The 22,650-nt window shown below is 38.7% G+C and overlaps 1 protein-coding gene across 3 annotated transcripts in view; it reads right to left on the bottom strand.

Moving 5' to 3' along the window:
* Positions 1-2,391: 2,391 nt before the first annotated feature.
* Positions 2,392-22,650, bottom strand: part of LOC124787638 (PHD finger protein 21A-like) — a 119,452-nt gene continuing 99,193 nt past the window's right edge. Inside the window, exons 5-10 of one of the 3 annotated variants that reach the window (XM_047254413.1) lie at positions 11,031-11,308; positions 9,356-9,480; positions 8,983-9,095; positions 8,395-8,791; positions 7,111-7,299; positions 2,392-3,691 (exon numbers count right to left, since the gene is read on the bottom strand). In XM_047254413.1, coding sequence (XP_047110369.1) covers positions 3,618-3,691; positions 7,111-7,299; positions 8,395-8,791; positions 8,983-9,095; positions 9,356-9,480; positions 11,031-11,308 — 1,176 coding nt within the window. In that variant the 3' untranslated portion in view covers positions 2,392-3,617. Of the gene's footprint in view, positions 3,692-3,725; positions 4,077-7,110; positions 7,300-8,394; positions 8,792-8,982; positions 9,096-9,355; positions 9,481-11,030; positions 11,309-22,650 lie in introns of those variants that run through there. The other 2 variants (XM_047254414.1, XM_047254412.1) reach the window with 2 other exon arrangements.

The following is a 22,650-nucleotide window of genomic DNA, read 5'->3' as shown; positions in this document are numbered from 1 at the left end:
AAGGAAGAAGTTTGTTAAAAATGACAGTTTACAACAAACTATGTTAAATAGAAGCAAAAGAAATGTGATGAATTTTAAGCGTGTAAGTACCTCTGTACTAAAAGTTATTAAAATTCCTGAAAATAAAAATTTTATACCCATTTTCATATTGATTCATCTATGCAAATACAGCAAAGTTTTCTTGCGATACAAATAAATACCACATTTGAAAGACTACTTGTGAGAGTTTGTAATTAATAAGAACAACAAAAAGTGTGTTTTGTTTATCTGCCAATGTGCCACTTCTGAGAAATTACAAAACAGGTTCTTAGAGGGGAAAAGCTCTTCAATAACTATTAGAAGCATAATTAACTTCAGGCAGATCAATGCTACCACTGGTCTCAACTATTCAACAAAATGTGGTCCTGCATTTCAATAGCATTATTTCTAGATTCTTGATAACAGTATTACTGACAACCACACTAAAATAAAATACCATAACTGAGGTTAATCTCTCAATGCATTTTACAAATATAAATCAAGTACATGTATTCTGCTTCTTAGAATAAAATGCAAGTACAAAGGTGAAGCCAACAAAATAGTTTTGAAAAGGGGCATTCAGCACAAAAGGGCAAACAGTTCTATTTTCAAATTTGAGTTAATGCAACTTCTTGTTATTTCAAAACATACTTTCTTGCTGTGTGCATATCTACAGCCTTCTTGAAATAGAATGTGATCAAGTTTGATTCAACATTCACATAATTGACAGGAAATGGCCAACTAAGAGCACAAGTACACAATACTGCACTGGTTAACCTTTTGTTTCAACTATCTCATTTATATGTATGTGTTTTTCTTTTTCTTTCTCTTTTTTTTCTTTTTCTTTTTCAGTCGTGTTGCCTCCAAAGCAAGTGCTCTCATTATTACACTTGAGACAACCATAGACGAAGGAATGTGCCATTTGCAGTATATACAGTTGCAATTTTACAAATAATCTCAGTTTCAATTTATAGTCATGAAATCCTGCAAAATGACAGCAGAAGAAAATCAATTCTGCAATACAGTGCAGCAAAGGAAAATGCACAGATTTTTAGTGGTGCTTATTCTGAATATAAGCACAAAATCCTCTTGAATAGGAACTCTCAGAAACTTAAAGAAGTAAATATTTTCTCTTTATGTACAGAATAATAATAGGCACAAACTGGGCTGACTACAAGACCTGGAGGGAACACTTGTGATGAGACTTTTATATCTAATAAACACAGAAGCTCATAAATTGAGGAGTGACAAAAATAACAAAACAAGAAGTAACAGGTGACTGATACTGTTGGACATAAATGATTGACAATGAGCTAACAAATAGATTTTCAAGTACCTTTAAGCTAAGAAACTGTAAGCTGGGTCCAATAATTTAAACAAAATTTAGAAATGTTCTGTGTTAAAGAAGGAATGTTTTCAGAAGAAAAATGGTGAAATTAGCAGCAGTTCAGAGTAGACGTGGTTAAAATATGGATTTGAAGTGGCCAGAAGAAAATAAAGGAGAAACATGAAGAAAAAGGAACAAATGAGACTGAATTTTAATAGGAACTAAAATTATTTGAAGATGAGAAATACTGCATTAATTTATGCCACACTTAAGATAATCTTACACCTTATCTCAACCCCACCCCCCCCCCCCTCTCTCTCTCTCTCTCTCTCTCTCTCTCTCTCTCTCTCTCTCTCTACACACACACACACACACACACACACACACACACACACACACACACACACACACACACACACACACACCAAAGAGGAGTGGGGGGGGGGGGGGGGATCAGTGACAATTATGTCAGTTAATTTATTATATAAGAGAAACATAGAAGAAACTAAACTCATAACTTGTTGGATACTTCATAACATTTCGAATGTTTGGCTTCTTATTTTGGTAAGTATGTAGAACTACACCAAGTAAACAAAGGTTGCTATTAAATATCACACACTGATATGGACTGCAAAACTTTTCATCAAAAGAACATCAAGTCTGTGTGTAAGATACGAATGTAGAGGTAGCAATGGCAATGAACACATTATTTGAAGTGTGCAGTTCAAGCAGCAAATGATTATGTATAATTTCTGACATGATTTATTGGGAGGAGGTTCACAATACAATCTACACACAGAATCCAAGTGCACTAAAAAAACTGAGCCCAACATATATAATGCAGGAGTGAGAAATGACATCAAAGCTGTTGGGCTGTAACACGACACGATGCAGATGATCAAATATGCAGAAAAGATGCAGACAAGTTTGAAAAGGTAAATCTGCCTTGACATTGAAGTTTAGGAAGGTGGGACAACAGGGAGTATGTTTAAATATGCACTGCATGAGAAGAAACAAACACAAAAGAAGAAAAATAACCCCTGCCATATGTTTGTACAGGAACTTTATTTAGAAGCATCTGCTGTATAACCATGATGTAATTATGTCCCTGGGAGTGCTATGTAAAACAAACAGGATGTACTCCATTGCAAACCTATAATACATTTACATTTTTCACTGTACTGGCTAGCTTTCAATATTTATTTTCTATCTTTGTGCATAGTGCCATGAAAACCATAGTGTCAGTTACAGCAACTATTGTACTGTTTCTGGGAGACTTACAAATAATTACTTAAGATTAAAATAAATTTCTAATTGCTTGTTGGCACATTTCAGTCCAGATAACACATAATATTCTTGAGTTAAACCTGTCGCAAACCAGTTCAAAGGGGTAAATAAGTTCCAGAGAAACTTTTACATAGAGACATTTTCTAGTGATAAATATGCTTTATTCAGCTGGCTGTAAGCATAACAATAACAGCAGCAATTAAAATACAGATTTTCAGTTTGATGCAGGCAGCATTATATTGGTGCATTCCCCCACTGTAATTTAATGAGGTTAATATCACATTTCTCAATAAATAACCTTTACAGATTCACTGAATTACAGATATATACAAAACATACATTTATTGCTCATATTATTTTCGCAGATTTTGTTAGTCATCACATAATTCAGATGTATGTAAGTAACCTAAGCAGGTTTATTATAAAAAGGAATCTTTTACAGTCTTGCCTATAAAATAATTTCCATTGCAAAAAAAGAAATATGTGGAAATTTATTTTTGTTATCTTTGAGTATTTCCATTCCCAATAGCTGTCACTTTCTTTATTTTACTTTAAACAAATGAGCAAAAAAGTTAATAAATAACATTAAGCTATATAAACCATTCATGTCTTTTAGGGCCAAAGGAAAAAATGCAAAAGTAACTAACAATAACACTACAAATAATACACTAAGAGAAACAAACAGAAGCAAGTTAACACAGCAAATGTGTTGAAAATTAAAAGTGGTCCCATTAATTCTTTTAATCTGCTAAAAGAATCGACTGGTGCAATTATTTCTGCTTGCTTCTCACATAGTGAGAAATCTGTTCCACATTTCCTGAGAAAATCCAGTATAAAAACTGGATTACTGCATCACTGTTCACACAAATTACAGCGTCATCACAGAAAATCCTTGCACATTGTAAAAGTTATAACTGTGGATGCACTTCATTAACTTTTGTCTTTTGCTGCAACTGATCGAGTTGTCTTTATTACACTTATAAAATTATTGATCACTTGTATCTTGTTTCGAATAACTTCTTCTGACTGGAGGATTACTTTTTTTTGCGATGCTTGGGCCTGGAAAAACACAAGTAATTAATTCATTAAGCATTGTAAAGCAAGTGAGGACAAATACATAAGTGTGATGATAAAAATTCGACAACCTGTCTCCCTTCCGGCTTCAGAAAAAGTAGGTACATGGAGTATGACAGGCAAGGATAAATATCGTACTTTTGACTATTTTTTTTCGCCCCCCTCTCACACAAGGCAGCTAGAACCATTAATTCTTGAAATAATTCTCCATCTCATCATTAACACTGTTAAGAATATCTGCCACCACAATCTGCTCATGATCTTACCTCCAATGATATAGTTAATTCTGCAGCTCTTTTTTCCATTAAGTTTTTTTCTGACTTTAGTCTGCTGTTAACGTGCGCTAAACGTTCTTTCAAGGCTCTACGTTCTGAAATAAATTTTATTCCTTGTGTTTTTATCCGATTTTTTAAAACCATTTTATATACATGCAAACATATATATATACTGTACAGTCTACAAGTGCTCTATGTTAAAAACTTTCAGACCATTAAGCACTCTCAACTTACATAAAGGAAAATACCATTTACAAAACATATGCAGAGACATATCCGAACTAGCTATGCTCTCCATCTGCGAATGTACCCTACAAAAAAGAATATCAAGATTTGGAACCAATGGTCTTAAGTACAAACTAACATTTTATTCACGTAAGGAACAAGGTAAGGCTCAGAGGAATTGTTTGAAATGTAAACTGACAGTCTCATGTATACATTACATTAGCTCAGAAAATTTCTCCTGTGCCATCTTGAATATACTAGTGCCTGTTATACAATGAGACCAATATCTAGCACCATAGCGACCAGATCCACCTAAGTTTCAAGTGCAATTTCATGCAATAATGAGTTCAATAATACCATATGAAAGGAGAGAGCTGGCAATGGTACAGGACCTCAACCTCAATAACAACAGTTATGGTCCCTCTCATAAATATGTTTGCAAGCATTGAAAGCGGTCAGATGCAGCAATAAGATGTAGAGTGTCCATTGATTCTGGCAACACATCTCTTATAAACCAGTCAAACACGATGACAGGAGATATGAACTCATCAGTAACATAGTACTATTCCTGCTCATCAGAAGAGAATCACTGCTGCTGACCAGAGACATGAGTGGATTTTCTATTACTCCAGTCCACACATCCTTACTGTGATGTGTTTGCCTTCACTACAGCAGTGTAATCACTGCTAGAGCTTTTCACAGTGATAGGTGTTTTGATATTTATGATTCACATTCCAGCAAATAAATACATGTTCCCCAGCCATCTGAGACATGGATGAACGACTAAAGAAGGAAGAAGAGGAGCACATTGCCCATCACAAACGTGTGGAAACAATCATGTCACGCAACACCCCACAAGCACTTCTGTTAAGGTGAGTAATTAATGTTTTTGAGATCACAAATTGTATTGTGATGCATGCCACTAAGTAAATGTTGGCAAACAGACTGCAGTTATGCAATGCACCGTATTTAATGACCTCAATGAGACAAACCTTGGAGTTCCTTCTTCAATTTTTAAATAACCTGGAATTTCAAGCCGGCCGCGGTGGTCTAGCGGTTCTAGGCGCTCAGTCCGGAACCGCGCGACCGCTACGGTCGCAGGTTCGAATCCTGCCTCGGGCATGGATGTGTGTGATGTCCTTAGGTTAGTTAGGTTTAAGTAGTTCTAAGTTCTAGGGGACTGATGACCACAGATGTTAAGTCCCATAGTACTCAGAGCCACTTGAACCATTTTTGGAATTTCAAATTAATAACACTGTTGTAGCTCTGTGTTCAGTTTGATTGCAAGGCTTCTACAGGTGGTATAGTTTCACTCTTATTATTTCACATTACACATGCTATTTGAGTGAGGCAAAGGTTTGGGCTCAAGTCCATGTCCAGCTATCCATATTTAAATCTCTATGGTTTCTCTCAATTGAATGAAAGTGTATTTCCTTTCTCGTCATTTCCCAGTTCAGCAGTACTTCCCCACTTTTATGTTATAAACTAATCTTCCTTCCTTCCTTATTTCCTTATTTCTTTTCATCCATCCATCCATCCATCGAACCACCCTTTTGATTGAAGTGGCCCAGTGATAAAGTAATTGACTCATATTTTAAAGGAGCTGGGTTCAAATCCTGGTCCACCATTTGTGATTTAAATTTAATATAATGTTCCAAACTCATTCCATATAAAAGCCTGGCTAGTTCTTCCTCATGTCTTTGTCGAACCTGAGCTGTAGCTTTGTCAGCAGGGCTAAACCCACAAAGAAAGAAAAACATTATAATGGTTGACGGAGCCCAAAGATTCTTCACATAATACTGGTTTTTGAAACTATTTAAGTAACCCTTCTCAGGGTAATAAATGTCTATCTTCAAGTATCTGCCAATAAAGGTTTTATAGCATTTCTATGGACGTTTCCTGTGAGCCAATCAAACCTGTGATCATTTGTGCGGCCCTTCTTTTGTATGTGTTCAGTATCATCCATTAGTCCTACTTGTTCAAACACTTTAACATTATTTTAGGATATATTCCATGTGAGGGGTTTTTTTTTTCCTCAATTAGTTGACACCCGTTCTGAAACTTCTCTCATTTTGTACCAATTATTTGGATTCCTAAGCACTAAATCCTCCTAATTATACCTCAAATATTTGTCTTTTGGTTCCTGGGAATAATATTCCCTTTTTGAGAACCAGTCATAAACAGTGAATGTTGATACATTATATCACAAGTGATTGTATACTGTTTTGCAACCTAGTGCCACCATCCCTAATGATGCAGGCTTGCTTGTCATGAAACAAAGCTATTTAAAAGCATGATGAACATATGTATTACTCATTAGAGACCTCTTGCAGCTGAGAACTGAGTTTCCAGCCATCGATTCAAAATCTCTAAGTGCATTTAATACTTGTGGTTGTTACAGGTCAAACACAGCTGCCTGCAGGACTACGGACAGAAGATAGCTTTGAATATTGCATTTTAAATGACAGAGAGGTATTTCAAAATCACTAAAGTTCATATAATATAAGGTGTATATCTTTGCAACTAATCATCACAGAAAGCCAAACAATCTGATGTAACATTAAAAAATTATTATGTTTTTTCTCACTACTTGTGGTTACTTATCCGTGTAACGACAAGTTATTAATTGCTGATGTACAATTCTGCCATAAAATCTTTCAGATTAAGTTTCAGTGCAGTTAGGAAACAACAAACATTATGCATAGCAATTTTTTAAATTTCTGATAAAAATATTTTTGTTTTTAATAGTCATTTACTCCAGCTAACAACTCTTGTGATAACCAACCAACCTCTTATTTTAAGCAGAAATTGCAGGAATCCACATACAAAATTATCTACAGAGTTCATTGTAACATAGAAACAATAATTTTGTACCAGCACTGCCACTATTACTACAGTATTCACCTGAGAAACTAGCCTGCAGTGGAACTGTCGTTTGCTGTATAATAAGTCCGTTTGGTGGCTCATTCGATCCTTTCTTGGCTTCTATGTAGCTGCTGCCTTGATCTGTGTTGCACTTTGGACAACATGAAGCTTCTTTTGAACAGGAAGGATGGAAGTATGCACTGCAGTTCTTACACGAAGAGAGCATTCCTGCAATAAGGAGAAAAATTATAAGTATAGGTGTAAAATATATTTAGCTTGACAATTAACACATTCTAGCTGTGCAGATACATAATTTCTGTCTTTCAAATCCTCAACTTCGAATACAAAGATGAGATAGTTAACTCACTGCAGGTAAATTCATGATCAGCCGTGAGAGCAGTTCTTATGGATGAACAAAAGAACTGTTTCGTAAACCAGTATTATATGTTGAATACCAACAGCAGCGTAGATCATTACTATCACGACCGCAGAAATATTTTGCTGTTGATCTGACAGAAGCTCTGTCTGCTGGGATTTTTTTTTCCCCCAGACAGACATCTCACCCGGATAAATTTGTCTCCATTCCCTTACTGTGTTAGGTTTAAAAGGTAGCCCACGCTTTCACAACTTCCTCCGTTGCCATTGCCTTTAATGACTAAAGTAACTGATATTACAGTAGTATTTTACATAAACAGCTCATTAAATTACAGTGTGGTGAATGCCTACAATGAAGGATACTAGTGCACATTTCATTGTAGCCCTTTACTGCTATGGGTATAACTCATGTCTCAAAGTAGTTTTTACACAATAGCTTCTCTGATAGAGTTCCTGCAGGTTGGTGCACTACTTGAAATAATTATCAGATTAAATGAGGCCTTTTTTTTGTTTTTGAATATTTCTCATCTCTCTTCCATCATCAGCATATATTCCAGTCAGCTAATAATACACTTGAATTAAGACATATTAATTACAAGAATAGTCTGCAAAACTGAACTGACAACGTCTAGTGAGATGTATTTAATCAGGTGCATTCATTGGAAATGTCTAATTAAACACATGAAAATTTGGAAAGAAATATAAAAACTCCAGTTGTAATCTCTGGTAACATATACATAGCTACACAAAGTTTCATTAAGAGAAATTTGTCTTCAGACTCTGTCTGGCATTCATGTCATTAAAAGATGATTTGTTTTCTTATTTTCAAATGGATCCACCATTTGAAGAATATTACTCTACATTTTTGGACTTTACATTAATTGGTACATTACCATGTACCCTCCGAAAATGGTCCAATCTTGAAAGAAACATAGTAAAACATCTTACCAGTAGATCCACAGATGATGCAAACATGGGGTGGACTATTCACTCTTTCTATAGTTAGAGATGCTGGAAGACTTGCGAGACGTAACGAAGTTTTTGGCAAGTTTGTCCCAGAAGTACGTAGCAGCGATCTTGAGATTTCTTTAGGAGTGATCTGATACACTGATGCATTAGTCTTGTCTGAAGCTGTGTGCCGAGTTACGGAAGATTGCGATACTGACGAAGAAACTGGTGTCATCTTTTCTAGTGCAGAGGTTACAGGCATAACAATTCTATCATTTTCAGCAAACAATACTTGATGTTTATCTTTTTGGTGTTGCTGCTTTTGATGTACTTGAGGCTTCCTTTTTGTTTTTATTTGTGGCGATGTGGATAAGAGATAACCATTCTTCTTCCGTTTCTGTAGTTAAAAGAAAGAGGAACAGTGAGTAAAATTAAATATTTCTAATATTGAACAGTAACAAAGAATACTAAAAGTGGCTAATTTAATAATAATATTACACTCTGCTTTTATGAAGAAGGAATTGCTGTTACTCAAGAACAACAACTTAAAGGGGGACAAAAATCAACAGCAACATTCATGTATCTTACCGAAACATCCCAGTGACTTCCATATACGAACTGGGTATGATTTGCAGTGCTACGACGCTTTCTTTCGACTCTGCGGTTCTGTAGGTCTGAGAGAATTTCACGAGTTATGAGTCCTGGAAAAGTAAAAGAAAAATATATAATACAAGAACATATTCATTACAAAGAGATCTACGTATTACAAGGCAAATGAAGATCTTCCAAAAATAAAAGAAGTGAAACCATCTGGCACCCAAACAAAACAATCTTTTATTTGGACACAGTTACACAAATAATCATTTTTGTGACCATGAATGACAAAAGATGAAGAACATGATGATAAATGAAGTTCATATTTCGAGAAATCTGAAGCAATTGTGACAGGAAAACAACATACCGACAGCCTGTAGAAATGCTATTTTCTCTTGAGAAATTTCTGCAGCCAAAGACTCTTGTATTTCTCTTTCATCATCTGAGGAACTTGAAGAAGGGGAAGAAGAAGGTGAGGAAGCTGCTGATAATCTGCAATAAGTAAGAAGCCCATGAACGACATGACAAATCAGAACACCAGACTACAAATTTGTAAACATTGTCTCTTGGTGATTATTAATGTACCCTCATAATATCTGGCACTAAATAGTCATTTAAAGTAAATAACATGTGAAACCAATTTACTGTACTACTGTACAAAGATGTTTTGACACTTTTTATTAGAGCTCATAGATGTTACAAAAGTTTGATTGTCAGTAAATGAGGATTTGATCCCGGTTTTATCCCATCCCTAAGCAGTAGGGTGCAAAATCTGTCTGGTAAGTTTTTCTGGAAAAGGTTCATTACAACATAAGGGAAGGAAGTTAAATTTCTGTCTACTACTGGCATTTGTTTTAAGTCTAGCTTCAAAATTAAATTTAACATTGACAGTTAAATGCAGTTCAAAACCTCTCCATATGAAAAAGTTAACACTTAGCTAATAATCTTTCCCTCTATTTTCAAAGGAATGGTGGCAGTATCAATCATGGAAATATTACATCACCAAGGTTGTATAAGAACTGAGAGAGGATCCACTATGGCCTTGTTGAGGGAACTATTTTAAAATCTACTTTTAATAATTCAAGAGAGCCATGGAAAGAAAACATGAATCAAGATTGCTGGATTGTGGCCTGACTTAGATTCTAGAGAAAGAGATCTTCTACTACTTCTGGTCAGCTCTAAATGGTCTCAGCAGTGCAATGTAGGTTAAGCTGGTTTGAATTAGGTTTTGTTTTAGGGTGCAAAAAGAACTGAAGTCATAAGCACCCGTGTCATAACCATAGAATACTAATAAATAAAAGATGTTAAAACCGACGACACGTTAAGCACAATTGATGGAAGGAGAAAAAGCTAAAAACGAGGACTTCCCTCTGGAGAAAGGTCCACAAAATATGGCACAGAGACAGATTTATTCACTGCGGTTGGTTTGAAGGGTGGCCAGATGCCCTTCCTGTCACCACCCGATTAACCCCTGGGATTGAATGTGTGTACTGCAACTTTTTGTTTGTTTATTTGTTTGTGGGTAGTGTTACTCATGTAAAAGTGAGCAAAAGCTTTTGAAATATTTGCAAATTCTGTAACTGACACAAGACTTTGTTACCAGTCAGGTATTATTCACCTAGTGGGATATGGGAAAACACCTGAAACACCGACCATCATCATTAATCCAAGGCAGCGCATCTTTCATTGTCGGAAAAAGTGCTTTAACATACATAGTTAATTTTTGTTAACATGAAGATTTTTATATGTAATCGTTTCTTTGTTATATTTCATTGTAACTTTTATAATGGTGACATGTTTTTACATTTATGGAAAGGTTACATTTATGGAAAGGTTACATTACTGGCATATAATCTCACTAAACTGTTAAAAAACCTATAAAAGATAGTCTCACAAACTGGGTACATCTAAAGAAATTAGTTACACAGCAAAATAATAATTGACAATATTAAGAATCATTTGCTAATGGATTTCTATAATTTCATTATTTAAGAGAGAGATGTGAATACATGTTAACTAGAACATTAGTTACACAAACACACCTTACTTCATCTGAAGAACCATTTCCTGAACCATCTACTGCACTAATGTAAATAATTCCATTTTGTGTTTTATTTGCATCTTTGGAGACTGTGGTAATACTGCTTTTTGTGTTTACTGTGCTAACAATACCACCAGCGCTGGAACTACTGCTGTTATTAGTTTGTATGATTTCAATATCATTATCTTTCTCAGCACATTTAACAGTGCTTTTGTTGTTCAATGTGCTGTTTGTTGAATTTGCTTCTAACTCTTTCCTTAGTCGCTGAATTAGTTGTTTCTGTAAGAAGAAAAAGAAAGATTAACAGTATAACGTTTAAGTATTTTGTAACACATACTCAGACTCATGCGCCCTTGAAGTGTGGATAAAGGAGGAGTGAAGGAGTGGACAGTCTCAGGAAAGGACTGAAAACGTGGGAGGGATAGGAAATATTCATGCAACACCACTAACATATATCTTTAGTGCTGCAAATTAACATCCCAGTGCAACTACAGAAGTGTTTAACAAATGTTGAACTACGAGCTGCAAGAATTGTTTGCAAGTTAGGGTGCACACACACACTGAAATAATGCTGCTGATCTCAAATCCGAATGAAAACTTGAGCTTTGTTTACTTGGCTTGGGTGGTCTGACAGTACAAAACTAGCAGTTACGTAGCAGATGCAAGTTACAAAATACATGAGAGAACAACACGAATTCACACAGTAAAGTTTTTAAAAGTGTCACATAGATCATAGTTATAACATAGTCTTTAACTGTCTGAATGAATCTGACTAACTATAAAATGCATATCTCACTCTGAAGACAATACTACAGAGTGATGCATTTTGCAATATACTTTTTTTTTTTAACTTTATTGAAGCCAATGTCGCACTCACTGTGCTACACAGAGAGGCTGACACTTTTCTCAACGTACAAGTAGAAATAGTCGAAATGTTACATTGTAGTGTATGAGCGGGGAAGATATCAGTCTAGGTGTGTGTTTTCATGTACTTGTTTCTACTAGTATATAATAAATCATTTTATGCCTCAGTTCAGTCTCTGTTTTTATGTATTTAGTTATGTACCTTGTGGTTCATGTTTCTGTATGCCTGTGTATTTACGATGTAAATGATTGCTTGGAAAACAACAAATCTGATAATCTTTCTATGGATGGGTTCCAAAACGTGAAATAGATTAAAGGCGGACATACACTCACTCATTACATCAAAACTTACGCAATAACAAGAGCAGAGCCTGGCAGACACCGATAATATTTGATTTTCGTCATTCAGTAAGTACAAGTCTGATTCTTCGCTATTGGTATGTACGTATTAATCTGGAATAAGCGCCGGGTGGTGAGTATGTCGGTGCCCGTTCACAAGTTTGCAGTATCGGCCGCCTGCAGTACATGACGGCGCTGCGCTTCGTGTCAAAACGACCGCTACGAGTATCACGTGTTCTGTTGCGGGCGCTCCAAGCGGCGAACAGCAGAAACATTAAGACAACGCGCACGCGTCAGCCGCCGCTACCCGGAGCGCCGCCCATCAACGGATACTTCTCCGACGAAATACTGCTGCGACGTTTAGAGTAGCTCACAAATGTTAATATTTTCACACGTAGTACCATTCGGAAAAATTTTCAATTCTTTATCATTCAGTTCGAGCAGCCTCACAAACTTGCATAATCGCACTTATTTAATTGCTGCATAAATTTCTAACTCCATTATCACAACGAGTTGACGTGGGTTATTCAGGCTGGTGCTTTCTTACAGCCTGTGAAGATATTAATTAATGCACTTTGGTATCTTCCGTAAAACATTTTACGATGCGCTACATGACAGTCAAATACTTCAAGGACAGGCAGTCGACACACTATGAAGACTGGATTTCACTACTCCAGCTGTTCTTTTCTTTCATTTACTTTTACAGCTGTCTCCAAATCGAAGATAATTCCTTTACTGTCAGAAGTGGTATTACAGATTTTTGTATTAACTTTATATGAGTACTTTAGGCGCTCTTATGATTTTACGTAAGCACAGTGGTACTATCTCTTTGTATTTTTGGTGATTGTGGTCCGAGGCATTTTAAGATTTAAAAATCGAGCAGTTTTTATAGCCCCCGCGGATATCCCCAGCGTTAGGAGAAGATAATGACAAGGCTTACGTTACATCACTGCGTAATGCCCATAAAAGAGAAATCAGCTTTTTCGTTTCTGATGTCAAGACTTCGGGATTCCAGTACCCGTCAGATGAAACCAAGCTGGATCTCTGGAACGATCAAACTGCATCTGAATACGAAACAAATGGATTCACATAAAAATAACTAATTACAATAGTTTTTCGTTGCTTTCCAAACACGTGTCTATACCGTTAATGATATGGATACTGCTGTAGTCTTTGACAAATGTGCCTCACTTTGAAATGGGGATGCCTTGAGTATGCAGCAAGTCCTATGTCGCACCTTTTCTCCGCAACCGTGCCATCTACGCCCTCGGAAAATTTTAAAAGCGCCTGGAATGACGCTATTAGTAACTGCAATGTAACAGGTGGTAACATAACAGAGTTTCGTATACAGAAGAGCCAATCGGAATACGTAATCGCTGGTCACAAATATCCGAAAGGTACATGTAACTACCAGCAGTCTGCTACGAAAATAAATATAGGAAAAAGTGTGTTAACACCATCTAACAGCTAAATAAGCTTTACTTGAACGAAAACATTTTCTGTTTCGCGCTGATATGTGGGCAAAGCCTCATTTTGTAGAGCACAAACGGGGCTTGTGAGACGTTATTGATTCTGCAACCTGGCAAGAGAATGGGTCCGCTTGGCTAATATGTAAAATGTTCGCATACCTCTGCTGTTTTTTGGATGCAGGGCAGAACCCTGTCAACCAGCAGCCTGGACTTCAGTTACTTCGCCTTCATTCAGTTTCTTTACTGTCTTGTTCACATACAGCGTAAATTAATAAGCTTTTCTTAATAATTTCCTTCGGTGTATGTTTGAACTTCTCATCTCAATAAGGATTAACATATTTTAGGCTGTGGTAGTACAAACTAATTCGAATAAAGTATTCCATAAAAAACAGGTAACCAATTTTTATTAATTACATAGATACAGCTGTTAGAATGTAACCCAAACACACACTCATAGGAAGTTTAAAGCAAAGACCAAGTTACTGTTGAGTTTCATAAATTAAACCCCCGACATCAACGCACTTTCGATTTCTCTTGACAACACGATGTGAAGCTCTTCTGAGATCGTCTTGGCGTTCTTTCATGGGGGACAGCAATATTGCATTATCATAACGGTCAACTCGTCTCTCGTGTTTGCTTTCCATTTGCAGACTTCGCCTTTCAACCATCCTCACATTGATAAACTCTGAAGGGATAAGGCCCAGGGAACTTTGTGGCCAAATAACCTGTAACCGCGAACCATCTTCTGGGGAATGTCAGTTTTAGACGAAGTGTCAGATGATGACTGGAAAGTCCAAAGGTTCTGTCGTGCTGGAAGAATATACCCATGCTCGTTGTCAAATGAACCTCTTCCAATAATGCTGGAAGCTAGTTTTCAAGAAAGTCTTGACGGGGCCCCGTAAGACGATGCGGTAACAAAAGAGCCAAATCAACTGATTGTATAAATGAGTGTCGCGATATGGTAGACAAACAAGTGTTCTTGGAAATGTCTCTCCATAGAAGCATGTTGGTTTCCGTTGGGCCACCGATTTGAGTTACGCCTGTTATTGGTGCCGTTACGAGTGAAAGTGGCTTCACTAGTAGACAGTGTTAGGCCCTAATGTGGTTACTCTGCGATCTGCAAGTAGCCAACGACGAAATTCCATTCGGATATCTTCTGGATGATGTTGAATCCGCCGTAAGTAACATCACAGAGACCGTGCATGCCTAATGTATGCCACATTCTTGTACGTGGGACACCGAGAGCCGTAGGAAATTCTGCGTGTGCTCGTTGAAGGACTACGTTCGAGCCGGCCGCTGTGGCCGAGCGGTTCTAGGCGCTACAGTCTGGAACCGCGCGACCGCTACGGTCGCAGGTTCGAATCCTGCCTCGGGCATGGATGTGTGTGATGTCCTTAGGTTAGTTAGGTTTAATTAGTTCTAAGTTCTAGGGGACTGATGACCTCAGAAGTTAAGTCCCATAGTTCTCAGAGCCATTTGAATTACGTTCGGCCAACTGAATAATTTCTTCTGCTTCACCCAGTTTCTTCATTCGCACGTTCAGACGAAGTATGACTGCTGAACACTGTACCAGGCTCACGCTATTTAGTGAAAACGCAAGTAAACACACTTGGATCTGCCACTACACTTGGATCTGCTACTACACTTGGATCTGCTACTCTGCTGCCAGGAAATACTCTAGAAGGCAGAACTTAATGACCACCTACCACATGGCAGGTATGCCCAGCTTCGGCACGGATAACAGCTATAACGCGTCGTAGTATGAAGAAATGAGTTCGTGGATGGTCGCAGGATTTTTTTTTTTGGGGGGGGGGGGGTGAGCTCTGACATCGCCTTCAATCACATCCGAGATGCGTTCGATCGTGTTCAGATCTGGTGAGTGGGGGGGGGGGGGGGAGTGCATCAACTGGAACTCTGGAACTCGCCGCTGTGCTCCTCGAACCACTCCACCACACTCCTGGTCTTGTGACATGGAGCATTCTCTTGTTGAAAAATACCACTGCCATCGGAAAATATGACTGTCACGAAGGGGTGTACGTGGTCTGCAACCAGTGTGCGATGCTCCTTGGCGGCCATGGTGCCTTGCACAGGCTCCAGTGAACCCATGGACGCCTACAAGAATGTTCCCCACATCATGATGGAGCCGCCGCCAGCTTGTCTCCGTCGCAGTACGGGCGTCAGAAGCCGTTCCCCTCAAAGACGACGGATTCGCGCCCTCCGATCGGCATGATGAAGGTATCTAGAGTTATCAGACCATGCAACGCTCTGCCGCAGTACGGGCGTCAGAAGCCGTTCCCCTCAAAGACGACGGATTCGCGCCCTCCGATCGGCATGATGAAGGTATCTAGAGTTATCAGACCATGCAACGCTCTGCCGCTGCGTCAACGTCCAGTGCCGGTGGTCAAGTGCCCGGTTCGGTCCTAGCTGCTAATGTCGCGGTGTTAACATTGGCACGCGCATAGATCGTCGGCTGCGGGGGCTCATCGTTCCGAGTGTTCGGTGCACTGTGAGTTCAGACACAATACTGTGCCCGCTTTCAAGTCTGATGTTAGTTCGCCGACTGTCCTGCTCTACCGGTCTGCCCAGCCTACGACGTCAGACATCTGTAATGAGGGGTGGTGGCCGTCGAAACCCCACGACATCTCGACGTGGATTCACCTCTGTTTCGCCAAGTGTTGAAGACACCACAGCATTCGTCGAACATTCGACAAGTCGGGCAGTTTCCCAAATGCTCGTCTCAAGCCCCCGGGCCATCACAATTCACCCTCAGATAGATCGTGCGCCTTCTCCATCCTACATACTGACAGCACGCTCAATGATACTACATGCACCGTGCGTGTGTCTGACTAGCAGTCACTCCTCGCCAGGTGACTGGTTTATATCGATTGTCGGTCGGTGGTCATAGCGTTCTGGCTGATCAGCGTATGTGCGGCATGCTTAAAAGATACTGTGGAATTGGAAAAACCCACAACCACAGCTGAAAAATTCAATCAAGTAAATTTTAGCACAACTTCAACTTCGAAATAAATATGACAATCGATAAATAAACCCATATCAACTGAAATTCCAACAAGCGAAATAAGAACTTCTCTCTGTAACCAAAAAAATTCGTATGTTATATAGAATGTTTTATAAAAGTTAATGTATATTTCCACCGCCTAACATATTTATTACGTATATATTTTCAGTGCTTCGTTGTTTCAAGCTGTCCTGCCATCCAATAACTGAGCACTCTCAGAAATGGCCAACAAGCTTAAATATTTTTATGCACACTCATCGTAGCACAATAACTTTCTCCTTGTGTGCTGTGCATACAAACATGAATCATCATGTACAAGAAACGGCTATCGGGGTTCATGGAGTTTCAAGTAATATTTCAGTGTGACCTTTATACATGTTACTAGAAAGATCAAAATTTCCTTACCAAGCTTTGGGTGTTCCAAACGAGGAACGACCAACAGCGCACTAGAGACGGTGCGTTGATTAAAAGTAACAGAGATTAGGAAACTGTGCGACAGGCAGCTTCAGGGGTATTAATTCAATCAAGTAGGGTACGATACCAGTTTGATTAACCCAATGCAAGCGTTCCTGCACATGACACGTTCTCGCCATTATTCTGGAAAAGTGTCAGTATATACTGTTTCGTAATTGATTTTGACGTACGTTACTGTAAATATCATTTCACCTGACCAACCAATAAATTGTTTTCCACGCGAAACAAAATAGCAAACAAATGGACTGTGTGCCAAACACGTGTTCATGCAGATTATCACGATTTCGTCGTTTCTTATACTTCACACGAAGTCCACAGACACTTAAGAACAGCCAATACCACTCTGTACATAGGGCTAGATGTCTGAGAAGAAAGTAATTCAAAGGTAAGAAAAAATAATTAATTCTCGACTAGTTTTTCCCGCAAATCTACATAATTAAATCTACCTAATTTTGGAAAAAAATCTTCTCTCCACGGACGAAAACGTCTACGCTTGGCGATGATGCACGACGGGCTGGGGCGGGCACTGCCTATTATACGCATGAACGCCAAACATACTGTGTTCTCTGTGAAGTATGGAGGAAGAGTGCGTTGGTTTGGGGCTTATGAACCATGTAGCGCTGGCCTAGCCGTTCTCAATCAGATTCAAATGTAGACGGTTGCTGAAACATTTTGCAAAATGACTTCTCGGAAAATGTGTGGTAACTGAGGTGGAAGCTTTTTATGCATTTAAAAACGAAGTATTAACATCCGGGAGTGGTTAACACATAAACCAACCCAACAGTTAAGGGAGGTAAACAACCGGAACAATAATAATAAAAAAATGTTTATATTTGAGAACAAATCAAGAAACTGCAGTGCTCTTCGCGATATGCGAATCGGGAACTTAAAAACAGTTTGGAAGAGTCACAACTTATCTTGTGGATTAGGCGCCTATTTTAACGCAACTTTTGTGCTCCGTCACTGAGTTACGTGTAGAAAATAATGTTAGTGCTTCAAGGTTACACTTATTTTCTTTTGAAGATATGCCAAGTTTAACGTAAATGTAACCAAAATCATCGGAAAAGCATAGTATTTTTTTTTTAATCGTTGCATACCTCTGGTCTTTCTGCAGTACCAATTTCGTGTTTCGTGTCGCTCCGCCCCCCCCCCCCCCCCCCCCCCCCGGAAAGAGAAAGAGAGAGAGAGAGAGAGAGAGAGAGAGAGAGAGAGAGAGAGAGAGAGAGTCCCTGAAGTAGTCAACACATTCATAGCTCAATACATCAAACCGTAATGGGCATTAAGTTCAAAATAGGCGTTCCACTATCTTTTACTTCACGATCGTCATATCGCCCTTACGGCTGCCCAAGTTGCGCTTATAGAGAGTCAGCAATAACAGCAAATCCACGACATGACAGCAGCTTCCTCATAGATAACGCGTGTCTTCCCTCAATGGTGCCGTCGCTTCGCGGAAAACATCGAAGTCCAGCTAGGGAAGGAAAAAACTGACCGGTTAAAACCGATACCCGTATTTTAGTTCTAAATAACCACTATTTTACGGTATTTATTTGGTCTCTATATCATCAGTTGCCTTATTTTTACTTATAACAGAGTGAAAGAATCGACAAATTAGGCATAGCAGCAGCGCTACAATTTTTCGTTTTTAAATGAACATTTTTTAAAAAATGTCATACTTATTTGTGAAATTTGCATTGGTTTGAAATATTTCGTTAGTATAGAAAGTGGGAAAAGCGATCAGTGCTATTTTTGACAACAATGTCGACAGAAACGAGCAACGAACACGTGGCATAGAACTGGTACAGTATTGCTGAGATGGTACGTCCCTTAAACGTGCAAGACTTGCCCACACCTCGTCTATACGGTAATTTCTCGCCGTTGTCGCCAGCCATCCATTGTACTGCAGAATGGCACGAAGACTAGTTCGCCTCATTTTCTTTAAAAGATTACATATTTGTCTACAATTTCTACGAAATAATAAATGAGGAAGCAAATCATGGTAACAGTAATAAATCAAAAACTTATCAATATTTCATTCATAGCATACAATTAAAATATAAATCAGCTGATCTGCTGACTGTATGTAATATGCCTTTATCTGCTTGTACCCTTGGAAACGCACCAAATTAATGCGAAAAACTGTTCTTCAAACTTCAGTTTCCACACTTTACCACTGACTATCCGTAATGTCCAAATAGTGGTATGATGGCTGGTTGCATAATTTTTTAGCAGTTTAAAAAATTACAATCAATAGAACACGTGATTTTTTGCAGTATTCAACCACCTATTCTTTTGAGAAAAGTGGACGGATCAAGTTTTCTCTCATTTGCCTACTTGATTTAAAGTTTTTGTTCTATGCGTTTTGCAACAGAGCGTCAAAAATTTTTCCATCTTTGTTCGATTTCTGCGTCTATTACAGGAAATAATAGGAACAAACCGAAAATAGGTTACTTCAGAAAGCGGCTATTTTGAGCGGTTTTAACAGTCAGATTAAACCAATGTGGGCAAAAACAGATACAACCAACAAACCGCCATAACTACAGTCAACACGTTAAACGCGACTTCCACGGAGATGCCACATTCGCTGGTACTCTCCCGCTTCACTGCCAAGTATCATTCACAAGCTACTAGCTGATACAATTGTAACATTTTCATAATCGAATGGACAAGATGAAGGTGTTGAACGCTTCTGTACAATAACTGCAGCAACAGCACCAAAAGGTTTTCAACAAGAGAATAATGACAAGGAAAGCACAACACACGCAACGTTCGTACAGAGATGATGATGGATCGAAATGGGATGTTGATGAGTACTGCTATGACGTGTTCAATTGGGGTTCACAGGTAAGTGCAGGTACTGGTATTAACCGCGACGAACATGTTTCCTCTGACTACCGCCCGCACTTCATTCACACGGAGAGTTGGGCACAATAGTTACCAATTTCATTCTTATTCGAGAGTGGCCCTCCTAGATTTAGGTTTGTCCTTAGTCATCCCACTTCAGGCGATTGTCGGAATGGAGCTCTCATGTCTACGGCTGATAATGTTCTCCGTTCGCTCCCAACTGGAGTTCATCTGCCTTTGTGACTTACATGTCGATGATACCCCTAATTTCGTTCCGTAGCGCTTTTCCATCTTCCTTCGTCGTCTCTCTCATCTACTTTTTCACATATCTCATTTATAGGTGTCAGAAACCGCATGTTTAACGCAGCTGAGACCGACCGGAAATACTGACACTAGCAAAAACTATACAAAGTGTGATAAAGAAAGTAACGGGCAGTTTCGTTTTCCTTAAAGAATCTTTCTATATTCATCAAAATCAACTTTATCTCCTACAAAGTAAATCAGAAACTCACTTTTCGTTATGGTCTTCAGCTCCTTCGGAAATTTTGTTTGTATCTCATCGATGGTTGCAAAACTACGTCCTTGCATGGTTCTCTTCAGGCCTCCGGAATAGAAAGATGTCGCAGGGGGTGATGCCCAGCAAATACGTTAGCTGAGGCAATTTGCCAAAAAAATCACTAACAAACATGGAGTTGTGAGCGGGAGCATTACTGTTATATATATTTCCAAGGGTGACTTTGCCACAATTCTGGTCTTTTCTTCGGCTTGCTTCACGCAAACCGAGTAGAACTCCCGCGTAGTATTCCTTGTTGACCGTACGACCGTAACGCAGGAACTCACGATGCAATATCCCATTGTAGTCTAAGATAACCGTGAGAAGAACCTTCATATGTGATCGAACTTTATTTTTTTTCGGTTTTGGCTCTTCTGGCAGTTTCCATTGAGAGAGTGGGCTCTGGTTTCGACGTCATACCCGTATAGCCATGTTTCGTCACCTGTTATAACCTGGATCGTTATTGACTTGATTCAGTAATTCCTCAGCGATGTCTACCGCGACGTCGTTTCTTGCTTCGAAATTGTTTTTATTCGGCATTCAACAATGTCGGAACAAACTCTGCTGCGACACTTTTCATGCCCAAAACATCCGAAAAAATTGCTTGGCATAAGACGAAGGGCATGCCACCTCTCCGACAGTGATTCGGCCATTTTCCAGAACCTTTTTCTTTACTTCTTCCACATTGTCGTCAGTAATTTATGTGCTAGGCCGTCCAGAGTGGTCGTCGTCTTCAGCATCTTCTCGACCCTCTTTGAAACGTTTTTATTATACGTAAACTCTTGTCTTACTGATAGTATATACGCCGAAAGCCCGTCAAAGTTCCGAATGCGGTGCTGCACTTTATTCCATTTTCACGCAAAATTTAATGCAAATTCTATAATCCATCTTTTTAGAAAGCAAAAATTCGCCGAGCACTGGAATACACATACAATCTTCTCGACTGTCAACAATACACTAAATATTCAAAACAATTGAAAATGTATATTTGCATCAGGAACACTTGTGTCGACATGACGATAAAATTTGAAAATAGGATGTATAAATCCCGCGAAATTAAAAAAAATTCCGTTACTTTTTGATCACGCATCGTATATAATTTTTTTTGGATATTATGCAGCGTCGATTTCGGCGCTCTTCTGTAGTCGAGATGGATACGAAACGTTTCAGAACCATGCCGAAATAATGACCTCTGTCCTGACGTCACTTCCTCGCACAGCCCTTATCGACCTGTAGATTGCACAACGGAAACATAAGTTTTTCTGTTGAAGGAGTTTCCACGATGGCGTGCTGAATACACTGAAGAGTTTTATGCGGCACAGCTACTGCTTCAACTCTCTGAAGAACGCGACCATTCTACACTGTAGTGTGTACGTCTATACTTTATCTAGGGAACTAAACACATCAGTCGGAAAAACAACTGTTTTCTGCGACAGAAGTGGGGATAAAAACTGGAAATTTCGAGGTCGCATAGATGTTCTCTCCAGGGACTGAGACCATCAGAGCGCCAGACGCAGTCAGAGCTATGAATTCTGCAGGCCTGTCGGCCTGACTACAGTTATTTGACAATCTCAAGAGACGAGGACTGCCTTGATTCTGTCCTGGACCGTCAAAAGCCGGTTCTGCCGGCCAGTTTGAGGGCGGTTTTGGGAGAGTTCTCACATTCATTCAGTCAAATGTTGGATCTGGGTTACACTTTTTCCAGCGTGGGCGAGTGCAAAGCTTCGTAAGTAAACAGTTTTGGAGGTGTCGTCATAGTTACGTGTTTCCAAAGGTTTATTCCGTGTTTCTCCACTTGAATGTTTCAAGTGGAATTTTTGTTGATATCTCGCAGGATTTCTCAATAGTTTTGACATTTTATGTTCCAGGCTTCGAATTTCAGTGTGAGCCTAACACTGCTGGAATATAACATTTTTTAAAAATATTTTCTAGTTATATTTCGTACATCATTGGTTACCTTACATGTAATTATATGATGTATAATTTCAGATTATTGAATAAAATTGGTAGCATTCTTTTTTATACTGATAATATTATAAGGTGACAAACACTAATTAAACAT

This window comes from Schistocerca piceifrons, chromosome 3, assembly GCF_021461385.2.
Source record: "Schistocerca piceifrons isolate TAMUIC-IGC-003096 chromosome 3, iqSchPice1.1, whole genome shotgun sequence".
Lineage (NCBI taxonomy): Eukaryota > Metazoa > Arthropoda > Insecta > Orthoptera > Acrididae > Schistocerca > Schistocerca piceifrons.
This window is presented reverse-complemented; position numbering and strand designations above follow the sequence as displayed.